Source organism: Phascolarctos cinereus, unplaced genomic scaffold (assembly GCF_003287225.1).
Source record: "Phascolarctos cinereus isolate Bilbo 61053 unplaced genomic scaffold, phaCin_HiC Scaffold_726;HRSCAF=1367, whole genome shotgun sequence".
NCBI lineage: Eukaryota > Metazoa > Chordata > Mammalia > Diprotodontia > Phascolarctidae > Phascolarctos > Phascolarctos cinereus.
Genome location: NW_027556098.1, coordinates 391,159,954 through 391,174,777, shown reverse-complemented (window position 1 = coordinate 391,174,777; position 14,824 = coordinate 391,159,954). Strand labels below are relative to the sequence as shown.

The window sequence follows — 14,824 nt, the reverse complement described above, 5'->3', positions numbered from 1 at the left end:
TCGCATACTGTCTCACTTTTTCGTGTCAAACCATCCCTTTCCGCTGCATAGGTATGATTATCCCTGATTCAAGTTTGAAAATGGATTCAGAGAAGTTGAGCAGTTTGCCTAAAGTCATGCATAGGTAGATAGACAGATACATAGATAGATGTAGAGGTCTGATAATGGAGTAAAGACTGGAAGCCAATTTAATGTCTTTCAACTATATTCAACTTCTTAATTGTGAAATAATCTCCATGAAGTTGATGTGGTAAATATATTAGGTTTTAGATATATTAACATTAGAATCCGATGTTATAAAAATGTAATGTATCTAGATCAGAAATGGGAGAATCAACCTTCCTGTTGTCAAAACAGGAAAACTACAAAAATAATCAACTACCTAAGACACTATGGAAGATATAAAATTATAATATATGGACTAGTTTATATTGGGCAGATAAGACTTATGCACAGTGAAACTATTAAAGGAAAATAAAAGATAACATAAAGACCAAGCCTCAGACTCTGGAAATCTTGGGTTCCAGTCTTACCTGTAACATATACAAGTTGGGTGGACTAGAGAATGTGGTATAGTGGAAAGCACACAAACTGTGGAGTCAAAAAACCTGGGTTCAAATTATGCCTCTGACACTTATTACCTGGATGACCTTGAACAAGTTACTTAACCTCCCTGGGCCTCAGTTTCCTCATTTGTAAAATGAAACGACTGAATAAGATGTTCTCTTCCAATTCCAAATCAATGATTCTATTTAAACTCCTGCTGTAGTCAACTTTCTTAGATTCCAAGTTGCAGAAGAGGTATAGACCTACATTGGTAGAGGAAGTTTCCTTTATTGAGAACTAGTTCATAGTTGCTTTCATTAGAGGTGTGCCCCCAAACAACCCTAAGTTCCTTTTAAATGACATATTGGGATGTAAGATTGAACTGGATTTACTTCTTATTTGGGCCCAAGAATACATTTTTCCCATAGATTTTATTTCAAGTCTTACTTTAAAAAAAATTACCGTGACCATAGAATTTTTTAAACCAGCTTTGAGAATACCACAAAAATCCTATTTGAATGCCTCATTGTGGGGTGGAGATAATCTGTGTTCTCAAAATTGATGCCAGTAGAACACAAATTCTGGCAGGTTGTATTCAGCTGAAAATGTTAAGAAAATGGCTCCAGAGATGGGACTGTATGTTTCTTTCCCAGAGACCAATCTGAGGTGAATTTATGGAGGTTCATTGCCAGATTGGTCAAGTGTGGGGAATTCTTTGACAATAGTGATTCCCAAAGCATCTCTACATATTGCACTTCCCACAGTAACCATTCTAAACCTTCTTTTAAAGCCTCCTTTAACCCCCGTTTTCCCCATTCTCTGATGAAGATCTCATTTCATAACTTAGAAGTCATTCCATCCTAATACCAACTGTCCCTATTCTTCCTTTACTCTAGTCTGATGAAAATGTGGTTCTTTTTGGCATTGAAATCTAATCCTTGTTCCTATAGGCTCTGGAAGATTGCCTCCATGATTATCCCTCCATTTCTCTCTAATTTTCAATTTTTCCCCATCTATTGGTTCATTCTCTGCTATATACAAAATACTGGGTAAGAGCTCTGGACTTGGAGTCAGAAATATGTGTGTTTAAATCCTACCTCAGACACTTACTAGTTGTGTGACCCAAGGCAAGTCACTTAACTCTCTGTGCCTCAGTTTCCTTATTTGTAACATAGAGATAATAATAGCACCTATCTCACTGGGTTATGAGGATAAAATTGAGATAAGTATAGAACTTTATAAGCCTTCAAGTGCTAAATAAATGCTAGGTATTATTTTAAAAGCTGCTTATTTTCTTTTATCACTGCAAATCTGGCTTCAGGCCTCATTGCCTAACTGAAACTACTTTGTGAAAAATTACCAACAATCAAATCTGAGAGCATCTTTTCTGTCTTACTGATTTCTCTGAAGAATTGGACACTTGACCACTGTCTCCTGAATACTTTGTCGTCTCTGAATTTTTCCTGACTTGGCTAACATAGTACTTTAAGGTTTGCAAAGCATTTTCCCTTTAATAATTTGTTGTAGAATTCTGCCAGGAATCAAAGTTTACCAGCATTTCTCCCTTTTAAAAAACTGAGACATTTGCCCTGTTTTCTTATTCTCTTTAGTCTTTTAAATCATACTGTGTGTGGCTTGGTCGTCACATCTTCCAGTTCTCTTGGTACCCTGGAATGTAGGTCATCTCTGCCTGATGAATTGTATTCATCCAGAGCAGTTAAGTGTCCTTTCACTTATTTATCTGCTTATTTCTTTTGACTTTTAACTCCTTATTAGCTATTTTCATTCTGTCCAAAGACCACCTTCCTTGGTAGAAAAATTAGAACCTAAATAAGAATTAAGCACTTTATATATTCTCTGTCTTTTGTCATCATTATCCCCTCCAATCTCAGCAATGGTTCTGTCCCTTTTAAGTTCTCTTCTTTTTGTTTAAACAAAAAAAAAACCCCAAGCCAAACAACAAAAACAAGCATGCTTTTTCTTGTCTTTAGCTTTCCTCTTAACTTAACTTAGCTCATTCTGTGCTTTAGCACTCATGGCACTATTCATGTAAGACATTGCATGGTTTCAGATTTATCTTTTATGACTTGATCCTACCGCCATCTTTTTTTAAAAATTATACATATATATTTTCAATGAGTAAAAATTCGTTTTCACCCTCTACAATTGAAAATGAAAGAAAAACTAAACCCTTGTTACAAATATGTATAGTCAAAGAAAACAGATTTCTGTGTTTGCCATGTCAAAAAAAATGTTTCATTCTACACTCCCAGTCCTTCACCTCTTTATCAGAAAGTGGGTAGTATGTTTCATCATTAGTCCCCTGGAATCATAGTTTGTCATTACGTGAACCCTAGTCCAAAGTCTTTCGCAGTTACTTGTTTTTACTGTATTATTGTCACTATATAAATTATTCTCCTGGTTCTGTTCATTTCACTCTGTATCAATTCATACAGGTCTTCCCAGGTTTCTCTGAAGCCATCCTGTTCATCATTTTTTATAGCACAATACTATTCCATCATATTTTTATACCATAATTTCTTCAGCTATTTCCCAGTTGATGGATACCCCATCAGATTCCAATTCTTTGCCACCTCAAAAAGAGCTCTAAATATTTTTGTACATCCATAGTTAGAGTTTGTTTTGCTGAGGACTAAATCCTCTTTTAAATCTACCCCCTTCTCCCCATTCCCTCTTTTTTTCCTGGTGCATAGCCTTTCCCTGCACTAGAGAGTTCCTTAGGCATGGTCCTGGCCAGATCCTATCCCCAGTATCTGCAGACCTCTTTTTCTGTCTTCTTGTACTGATCTAGGCTGGAAAAATGTCTCACTCTGACGTTTAAAAAACGTTTCTTTGGGATTTGGTCTGTTACATTTTATATGTCTTTTTGGAAGGTTTTGGGAGCATGCACTGTACTGCTTCCTGCTGCTCTGATATCTTGGCTCCACCTCCCTGCTGCCATCTTCTGTACATTTCTTTTAAAAATTAGAGTCGGTCAGTGATTTCCACATGGATCCAAATTGGTTTTTCCTTTGCCTTCTCACTGGACTTATTTCTCTTTCTTTATTCAGAATTTTATTCTTGAATGCTTGCCATCTCTTATGGGCTTACATCCCTTGAAGAATTTTAGTATATGAGAATCCACAGTATTCCTTCTCTGTTCTGAAATCTAGGGTGCATATGAGAGTAAACTTAACTTTTCTTCTCCTTTATCACAAATCATGAAATTGAGTGGTCACTTCTCCAAGGTTTTTGTTACTTCTATTCCAGCAAGTTACTCCTCTATGTTGGTGTTCAGGATCAGGTCCAGAATACTCAGTGAGTCAAATCAGTTAACATTAATTAGGCATCTACTATGTGCCATGCTGGGGATACAAAGAAAGTCAAAAGATGATCACAGCCCTCAAAGACTTCACAGGCTAATGGAGTAGAGAGTATAAACAACTAGGTACAAACAAGCTATAGACAAAATAAATAGGAAGTAATCAACAGTTGGAAAGCTCTACAATAATAATAATAAATAATAATAATAGCTAACATTTATAAACCACTCACTATGCATCAGGCATTGTACTAAACACTTTCCAATTATCTCATTTGATCTTCACAACAACCCTGGGAGATAGGTACTGTTATTGTCCCTATTTTTCAGATGAGGATACCGAGGCAAACAAGTTAAGTGAGTTGCCCAGGGTCATAGCTAGTAAGTGTTTGAGGCTGGATTTAAACTCAGGCCTTCTTGACTTCAGGCCCAGAACTCTATTCACTGCACCAACTAGTCACTTAATTTCTCTGTGCCTCAGTTATTTAGTCTATATAACCTGTCTCACAGGGGCATTGTGAAGTTCCTCAACCGACTCACTTCACATGAGCTACTCCTTTTCCCACCTCAACCACACATGAAGATGGTCATACCCTTGATTTTGCCATTACCTAGAAATGTTCCACCTCTATGTTCAAGAATTCTGAAACCCCTTGTCTGACCATAATCCATTGTTTTTTCACCTCTCTGCTTCCATTACAAAATCCTACTCTTTGTCCATACCATGATCTCTAATCTCTTGATCCCTAAATTCTCTCCTAAGCCATTTCCTCTGCACCAACCACCCTCTTCTCTTTTCCCCATCTTGATCCCTTGGTGAATTCACGCACACACACAGACATTTAATGAACTCCAGTGGCTCCTTGTTGCCTTCAGGTTCAAATACAACATGCTCTCTTTGGCAAAGTCCTTCATAATCTAGCCCTCTCTACCTTTCCAGTCATCTTACATCTTATTCCCCAACATGCATCCTTTGACCCAGTGACATTGGCCCTCCTCGCTGTTCCACAAACAAGATACTGGATCTCTTAGCTCCAGGCATTTATTTCTCTGGCTATCCCCATGCCTGGAACATTCCCCTATCTCATCTTTTTTTAACTGACCCCCCTGGCTTCCTTTAATTCCCACTGAAATATTACTCTTCTTTTATTGTAAACCTTCCCCAACCCCTCTTAATTTTAGTGTCTGCCCTCTGTTAATTACTTCCTAATTATCCTGTATATAGCTTGCTTTGTATATATTTTTGTTTGCATATTGTCTCCCCCATTAGATTATAAGCTCCTTGGGGGCAGGTACTGTCTTTTGCTTTTTTTTTTTTTGTATCCCCAGTACTTAGCATAGTACCTGGAACAGGGTAGGTACTTATTCAATGTTGATTGATTATTGAAGGTCAAATGAGATAAAATAGGTGAAGTATTTTATAAATGGTAACTCTTTATTATAAATTCTAATTATTATATGTGGGGGAAAATTATGTTGAACTTTCCAGCAGTTATTTAAGGATCATAATCTGTCTACCTTGTCAAAAGCTTTCCCTAATTCTAAATACCTTTCGGGATTTTTTTTTTCTTAAAGGAAATTTGAACATAACTTTGGAAGAAGGCTTCTTTCTCAATATTTGAACTACATATAACAAGGCCATCAGAATGTCTGGAGCCTCAGTGAAGGTGGCTGTTCGGGTCAGGCCCTTCAATTCCCGAGAGACCAGCAAAGAATCCAAATGTATCATTCAGATGCAAGGCAACTCAACCAGTAAGTGCAGCATTCTATTTTGTAATTATACAAATTGTATCTTCTCTCTACTTTTGCATCTATTCCCTCTAGTCCACCTAGTATAAGTACTAATATTCTCTCCCTTTGAACAATCTTTTGAATTATCCAATTAGGGACAAGGAGACTACTTGCAGCATGTTTAAATACAAGCCGTTTGATTATTTAATTATACTATTTTGAAAAGGCAGGTTGGAAAGTACATGGCTATCTGGATTAGCCTAGCTAGGATTATTAGTACATTACTAAAGTTATAAGCAGGAACAGTGTTTGAGTGCTGTGATTCATATCAATTTACCAAACACTTAATGAGTGGCTGAGCCAGACCCTCTGCTGAGTGCGGGGGTTACAAGAACAAAAAGACAGTAATCTCTGCTCTCAGGGAGCTCACGCTGTACTTGTGTGAGACTGTGAATCTTTGGAGGCTTCTGTGGTACATATTTTGATTTCTTTGTACAAATTATTTTTCATTTGCAGTTTCACATAGCAAACAGCCTTGGCAAAAGTTTTATCAGTTTTCCAGTGTCAGTGCTAAAAATTATACTTATTCCTCCACAGTAGCTGTATGAGTTCAACAACTGAGTTCAACAAACTTTGGAAAGCATTGAATGTGTCCGTAGGTCTGTGCTTCCAGGGAGATAATGACATCTAGATAAGACTAACAGAGGCAAATGACAATGATGTAACGACATGATATATAACTTCATTAGAGAAGTATAAAATAAGTGCTTTATGATGTCTGATGGGGAAAAGGTCATATAGTTATTATTTGTAATAGGCTTCTAAAAATTTACCGGAATTAGCAGATTCTCTCTATTCAGTCTTTTCCCATCTACTTATTCCTAACTTGTTATCTACAAACTTCATAAGTCTCTCCTGTCTTTAAAGAATCCTCACTAGCTCCTTTCATTCCTGCTGATTATCCTCTGGTACAGAGGTGTCAAACATGTGGCCTGCAGACATCTCTGGCCAGCAGATTAAAATGTAATAGAGAAATATTTAAGAAAGTAAAAATACAATAGAACATTATTGTTGTTCAGTCATTTTCAGTCATGTCTGACTCTTCCTAACCCCATTTGGGGTTTTCTTGACAAAGATACTAGAGTGGTTTGCCATTTCCTTCTCTGACTCATTTTACAGATGAGGAAACTGAGGGAAATAGGGTTAAGTGACTTGACCAGGGTCACACAGCTAGTAAGTGTCTGAGGCCGAATTTGAACTCAGGAAGATCAGGATAGGCACTCTGTATAGTATGGTGCCACCCAGCTGCCCTTATATAGAAAATGTTAATATCTAGTTTTCTTTTTTTAAATTTTTAAATTTTTTTTAGGCTATTGGGGTTAAGTGACTTGCCCAGGGTCATAGCTAGTAAGTGTTAAGTGTTTGATCTGAGGCCGGATTTGAACTCAGGTCCTCCTGACTTCAGGGCCGGTACTCTATCCACTGTACCACCTCGCTGCCCCAATCTTTGGTTTTCTAAGTCAATATACCTGCAGGGATCCTTATCTATGGTCAATATCCCCCACTCCTTTCTATTTGAGTTTGTCACCCACTATTTATTCTAGTATGTATCCTCTCCTCACCTAAACTCCTTGAAAAAGTCTTCTACACCCTGTGCCTCTACTTCCCCTACTCTCATTCTCCAGCTTTCCAAAGTCCAGCTTCTGACTTCATCATCCACTGAAACTTTTCTCTCCAGTGTTTACGGTGATCTCTTAATTGTTAAATCTAATGCCTTGTTCTTAATCCTAACCTTTCTTGATCTCTGGACCACTTTTGATATTGCTGATCACTGTCTCGTCTTATTCTCTTCTTTGGGTTTTTATGATTCTGCTCTCCCTGGGTTCTCTTCCTACCTGTTTGACCACTCCTCAATCCTCTTTGCTGGATCTTCATTCAGGTTTCCACCACTAAATATGGGCGCCACTTCCGCCCCTCCACCCCTGCCACATGTATCTGTGCCTTCTTTTTCCCTGGGGTCTCATTTGGTGATTTTATCCACATGCCTGGATTCACTTAATGTGGCATGGAAAATTTCCCTCTTTATCTAGCCTTAGTCTCACTCCTGAGCTCAAGTGTCACCAAGTACTCATTTTAGATTTCAAACTAGATGTCCCATAAATATATCAAAATCAGCATGGCCAAAACAGACAGAACTCATCTTTCCCCCCAAAACCTGCCCCACTTTTGACTTCTCTGTTACTATCTAGACCACCACCATTCTCTCAGGTTCAAAACTTTGGAGTCATCTTCAACTTGTCTCTTCATTCTTCCTCAGATCTCACATGTTTGCACCTCCATGTACTTTCTCAGTTGATAACATTACCTCATATTTTATTGAAAAAATTGAGGCCAGCCACTATGAGTGCCCTCTTTTCTCCTCTTCCTCATGTCATATCAACCAGATGTCTTCTACCATTATCTTTTCTTTCACCCTTGCCTCACATCAAAAGGTGACTCTTTTCCTTGCCAAGGCTAACTCTTCTACATGAATAAGTGATCTCATTCCATCCCATTTTCTCCAACAGATTGCCTTCTCTATCATCCCCACTCTCACTTATCTGCAATCTCTCCCTCCTGGCTGCTTCTCTGCCGCCTACAAACATGCCTATATCTCCCCTATGCTCAAAAAAACTCTCCCTTGATTCATTCTTCTCTGTCAATTATTGTCCTGTCTCTCCTCTTTTTTGTGGCCAGACTCCTTGAAAAGGCTGTCTACAATAGGTGCTTCCACTTCATCTCCTCTCTGTTCTTAGCTCTACAGTCTGGTTTCCAGTCTCATCATACAGCTGAAACTGCTTTCTCCAAAGTTCTTTACCTCCTCTCACATGCATTCCCTTTGCTTCACTCACAGGGCTGCTGCCCTGGGTTCAAGGCTCCTCTCCTGGACTACTGCAGTAGCCTTCTCATTGGATTCCCATCCAATCTGTCCTCTCCATAAATGCTGAAGTGCAGGCTTGACGCCCCCTCCCCCAACTCACATTTAACTCTGCTGGCTTCCTATTGCCTCTAGGATCAAACAGAAAATTCTTGTTTTATCGTTGAAAGCTCTCAGTCTGGCTCCTTCTAGTATTTCCACATCACTTGCTTCCACGTCTTCTATGGTCCAGCCGTCCTAGCCTACTGGCTCTTTCTCACAACATTCCAGCCTCACCTCTCTGGGCCTTTATTCTTGGTATCGCCTATGCCTGGAATGTTCTACCTCCTAACCTGCCTTTTAGAATCCCTGGCTTCCTTTAAGAGTTAGTAAATACCATTTGCTCCAGGAAGCCTTTCTGATCTCTCCTTCCTAATTAGGATTTAAGCTTCTCAAGAGCAAGGATTGCGTTTTCGTTTTTCTTTGTATCCCAGCACTTAATGAATACTTGATTGATTTTTAAATTTGTTTTCTACAAAGAAATACAATGAAATTAAATGCTGAAAAGTACCTTTTCCATGTTCAGGAATGAACTTCTACTTGCTCTGAGTCCATTGGCAAGTGTAGAATAGCAATAAGAGGAGTAGTGTCACCATCTTTAACTTTCCTTCTCTTAAAAAACAAAAGAAAACAAACCTACAACTCCATGAAATTTACCAATAAAACAGAAGGATGTCACTAGTTGAAACACTAGTTGAAGAAAGTTCAACTTCCTTTATTGAACATTTCCAACTACCTATTGAATATTTAGAACTGGACATTTCATAGATATCTTAAATCTAATTTCATTATCTTTCCCCCAAAACCCTCCCCTCTTTCTCACTTCTGATCATCCGTCCAAGTCAACCTGGCTTGTTACTTAAGTGTCATCCTGAATAACTTACTTCTCCCCTCCCCCCACACTTCTTTTTGATCCAGTGACCCCTAGCCTCCTTACTGTTCCAAGAACAAGATACTCATCTCTCAGATCCAAGCATTCACTTTGGCTGTTCCCCATACCTACAGTGCTCTTCCTTCTCCTCCTCTCTGCCTGCTGGTATTCCTGGCTTCCTTTAAGTCCTAACTAAAATCTCATCTTCTACCAGAATCCTTTTCCATTTCCCTCTTAATTCTAATGTCCTTCCCTCTTTTAATTATTTCCTCTTTTATCTTGTAAATGTCTTATTTGTATGAATCTGTTTGCTTGTGGTCTCCCCCATTAGACGAGCTCCTTATGGGTTGCAATTGTCTTTTGCTTAGCGTAGTGCCTGGCACATAGGAGACACTTAATAGATACTTAATGACTGACTGGATCTTGTTGGTCCAGAATGTTTTGGACCTGACTGACTCCTCAATCACTCTCAACCTTATGCTCAGTCAGTTGTCAGGTTCTGTCATTTCCACTTCGGTAACCTCTTGTATATGCCTCCTTCTCTACTCTGACACTGCCATCCCTGATGCAGAGCTTTATCACCTCATGCCTATTGGTTGGTCTCCCTGCCTCAAGTCTCTCTGTCATACCTCCAGTCAGCTGTCAAATTGAGCTCCCTGAAGTATAGGTGTGACCATGTCTCCCAACTATTCAATAAACTCTAGTGCTTTCTTCCTATTAGATCCAGAATCAACTATAAAATCCTTTATTTGGCTTTTAAGATCCTTCATATTCTGACCCCTCTTGGCCTTTCCAGTCTTCTTATACCTCCTATATACTCTGGGATCCAATGATATTGGCCGCCTTGCTGTTTCTCCAACTTGACACTCCATCTCCTCACTCTGAGGATTTTTACTGGCTGTTCCCTGTGTTTTGAATTCTCTGTCTCTTCATCTTTCTTGCCCTGTCTTTCTTTAAGTCTCAGCTAGTGTTCTGCTTTCTGCAGGAAGCTTTTCCCAGGTATACTTAACCTCTTAGACTACCCCCACATTTATTCTGTATATATCTTGTTTGTACAGAGTTGTTTGTATGTTGTCTTCTCCATTAGACTGTGAGCTCCTTGAGAGCTGGGGCTATTTGTTTTGTTTTCTTTGCCTTGTATCTCAAGTGCTTAATTAACACAGTGTAGGCACTGACACTAAATAAGTGTTAGTTGACTGAATCAGTGATTTCTTCATTTATATTGTTGTAGTCGCTTTGTTGGTTTGATTTTGTTCTTATTTCACTCTCCATCAGTTCATACAGATCTTTTCACTTTTCTCTAAATTCTTCACATTCATCATTTCTTATGGTATAAGAATTTTCCATGATGCCCTCGTAGAGAAGAGTAATCCCTGTGGAGAAGGAGCCAAGCTTCTCTGTCACCAACTGCTACTTGTGGGTAGGGAGCCCCAAGAGAAATGGCATTGCCTTCCATGTCACTGTGCCTGTTTCCAGCCCTGCTTCCACAGCCACCATCCTGTCAAGCAACCCCTGTGGGCATTTGAGCTGAGCTCCAGAAGTCCCGGAAAAGAAAATTCTTCACATCAAAGCTCTTGGCACTGTCAAATGGTTCAATGTTAGAAACAGATAAGGTTTTATCAGTGGAAATGATATTAAAGAAGTTGTATTACCATTCGCTTTGTCCCTGGACTCCAAGGAGCATGAGACCTTCCTATCAGACTTGCCAATGAAACCTCACATCTACTGTCTCCTCCATTAGAATGTGAACTCTTTTTAGTCATTCTGCAGTGGATGGACACTTTTGTTTCCATTTCTTTACTACTTCAAAGAGTGCTGGTATTAATATTTTGTTACATATGGAACCCTTTTTTCTGTCCTTGACTTCCTTGGGACTCATTGTGAGAGTAGAGTGTCAAAGAATATGGTTAATTCACTCACTTTTCTTATATGATTACAATTTGAAATCCAGAAAAGCTGGGTCACTTTGCAGTGCCACCAGTAGAATAATGTGCCTTTCTTTCCATAGCCTCTTTAACGCTTGCCTTTTTTGGGGTCATCTTTGCCAATTTGTATTTTGTCATAATTATTTTAATTTGTATTTTCCTTACTGTTAGTAATTTGAAACATGTTTTCATATCATTTATAGTTAGCAATTCCTCTTTTGAAAAAGAATTGTTTCTTCTTGTCCTTTGGTTTCTTTTCTATTGGGGGATGGCTTTATGCAGTTCTTTTCCAGGATCAATAGCTAGACTTTGGATTAAGGCACATTTTTAACTAAGTTAAAAAAGAAACATTCCTGGAATGTGCAGCATGGAGATCAGTCCTTATTATATAAGTTGAAAATCCAAAGTAAACTATTCAAAAAGGAAAGTTAATTGTTATCTGCAGAGAAGGCCAACAAAATGAAATCAGTCTTGATCATTTGGATCCTTTTTATGGCCTGGAATTTGAACTCCATCTCTGATAGTCACAGGCTGTAAAAATGAGACAGGTGTTACCTTTTCACATAACTAGCAAATATTCTTCATTAATTTTCTATTCTGTTTCTGCTTTATTTGAATTAAAATTAAATCTTATGAGTCAGTGACCAAAGCACAATTATTGCCATTCTTTTCTTCTACTTTCTTCTCACTTCCATTTCTTCCCTCTTCCCCTAGTAGCATGTTTGAGAGAACCTTGGCCAACTTCTAAAAAGCTGTTGATTCCAGATGTATCCTGTTGGGCCTTGTAGTCATAATTTTCACTTAGCTGTTTATTCTACCCTTTTCACTTTGAAAATCATGCTTCCTTTCTGAAGATGGAAACCAAATAAGAGTTGTGATTCAGCCTTCTATTTTTTAAATATTGTACAGTCCTCCTCAAACATCAAGCCTTTTCGGTCCTTTTCTTCTTGTTCTTGTACCTCTTTAAAAGTCTGTTTCTTTTCCTTTTCTCCAGCATTGATACCTGACTTTGAGATCTTTCCAAAACAACCTAACTCATTTTCTTACCTTCCTTGTCTCTGTCAGTGGGATGATAATTATTCAGTTTTCTAGTACTTGAATTCTTGGTTTCATATTTGAGTTCTTCCTCTTCTCCAGTGTGGTGAAGCAGAAAGAATGCCTAATTTGGGGAGTTGTAGGACTTGGGTTCTCATTCTGTGTCTGTTCCCTTTTATCCCTGTGATTTTGGGTAAATCATTTTAATCTTTCTGGGTCTCAGTTTCCTCTTCTGTAAAATGAAAGTTTAGACTTGATAACCCCTATGGTCCCATCCATTTCTAGATGTTATCTTGTGAACATTTAGATTTCTCTTTCTTTTTTACCCAAAGTTAATGGGGTTTTTTTGTGCTTTCTTTTCTTTTGCTTTTAGGATCATTTGGTTTAGAGGATTTAGTACTAGAAGTGACTTGAGACCTCAATGGTCCAATGACCAAATTTTGCCAATGAGTAATGTATTCTCTAGATTTCCATTACTCTTCACTCCTATTTTTAGATGTTCTGTCATAGGCATAAGATGGCTTAGATAACAAATAAGATGTATCACTGTTACTATTCCTTACGGTGTCAGGGATATATAACTTATCCCTAATTAAGGTGCCTATTCTTGTAGAATCTAAATACAACACATAGACTTGATAAGTCATTAGGAGATGTAGCTGTCAAACACATCTAGTTGGAGAAGGCCCAAACATGTAGGAAGGAGAAAGAGGAGTAGCTTTAGCTAGAGCTGGAGTAAATTTTTAATTATCTTACCCTCCTTGTTCTTGCAAATTCTGTAAGAATGAGTGACAGATATCAACATACCTTGATATTCGTGATCTGTTCTAGTAGATGTCCCTCCTTCAGCAGGATTATTTTTCAGCAGGTTAATTTTGAATCGTGTGTTATAATTGAAATGCTTGAGTTGTATAAATTTCTTGCCTTTAGAGTTATGGTACTGTACTCCCTCTCCGATTTTCTGGTTGTTGAATTGGTGATTTGGCTCTCTTTCGATCTCTCCATTCAGATTTCGGTCCAGGTTGTTATTTCTCATCACTATTTTTCCCTGAGAACAAACACACCTTAGATGGGACTTGCTAGTCTGGGTCCATGTGTGGAGGATGAAATGGGTTTTGAGAGCTGGTTTAAGATAGTAAAAAAGAGGTAGCTGTTGTTGACAACCCAGCTGCAGATCAGATCCAGTTGATTTAAGCCCAAGAAAGTAGTCCTGAGATGCCCTCCTATTTTTTCTTTACTTGTAGCATTTAGTAAAAAAGTTAGAAACTTTGTAGGAGTTTTATACTTTTGTTGTTGGTTATTTTTGAGTCATGTCTGACTCTTCATGACCTAATTTGGGATTTTCTTGGCAAGGATACTGGAGTCATTTGCCATTTCCTTCTCCAGCTCATTTTACAGGTGAAGAAACTGAGGCAAACAGGGTTAAAAGAATTGCCCAGGGTCACACAGCTAATAAGTGTCTGAGACCAGATTTTAACTCAGGAAGATGGGTCTTCCTGACTCCAGGCCTGGCACTCTATCCACTGTGCCACCTTGCTGCCCTTTCATACCCTTAAAATGATTTTAATTGTTTGTTGCCCAGTAGCGAGGTTTTATATTCCTCTCTCAAAATTAAGAAAATGGCTTCCTCACAAAATGAACAGAACATCTCAGAGTTCATGGGGAAAGGTTACTCAACAGAATACATAAATGTCCATTTAAAGGGAGTAAGGGATGAGGGGAATATGTGACAGTTAATCTTCATAGGTAGAATTTCTAGTTAGACAATTTTGAATGTTTTCAATTTTTTATTTTATGTGTTTTTATCAGTTGTGCTCAAAAAGTAGCTAAACATTTTGGCTTGCATAATTTCTGAGTTGTTACTAGTTTTGCCTCTGGAATGACTTGAATATTAGGCAAGACTTTTGATATCAGCTCTCTTCATGAAGTGGATAAATTATTTAAAAATTTCAGTAATTTTAAAAGTTTTGCAAAATAATGAAATTCTCTTTTCTTCCCAACCTGTTAAGGGTTAGGTTCTCTAGATGTAAAAATAGTTTTGGTGTCTAGGAGAGGGAAAATTTCTTCTAGAACAAACGGGTCTAACTAAAATGTTTGATTTTTTTTCTTTTGTTATCTTTATTAAAGCTTCTGTTTATCTATTTTATTAGATTTTTGTTTTTTAACATTTAGTTTTTCTAATTTTTTAATTGCATGTTCAGTTTATTTAGTCTTCTTTTTGTTGATGAAAATATTTAGAAATAATAATTTCCCTCCCAAGGACTACTCTAGCTGTGTCTCATAGTGTTTTCTTGTATGTTGTCATTTTCTTTGAAATTTTCTGTTGTTTCTATAATTTTTTCTTGGACTCACTAATTCTTTTTCTTTCTTTTTTTTTGTTGTTGTTTTAGGCAATGGGGTTAAGTGACTTGCCCAGGGTCACACAGCTAGTAAGTGTT

At 37.9% G+C, this 14,824-nt stretch overlaps 1 protein-coding gene across 2 annotated transcripts in view; it reads left to right on the top strand.

The window, feature by feature from the left end:
- Positions 1–14,824, top strand: part of KIF1B (kinesin family member 1B) — a 185,890-nt gene that overhangs the window by 14,421 nt on the left and 156,645 nt on the right. For both annotated transcript variants that reach the window (XM_020974134.2, XM_020974125.2), the window contains exon 2: positions 5,444–5,620. In XM_020974134.2, coding sequence (XP_020829793.1) covers positions 5,515–5,620 — 106 coding nt within the window. In that variant the 5' untranslated portion in view covers positions 5,444–5,514. The remainder of the gene's footprint in view (positions 1–5,443; positions 5,621–14,824) is intronic.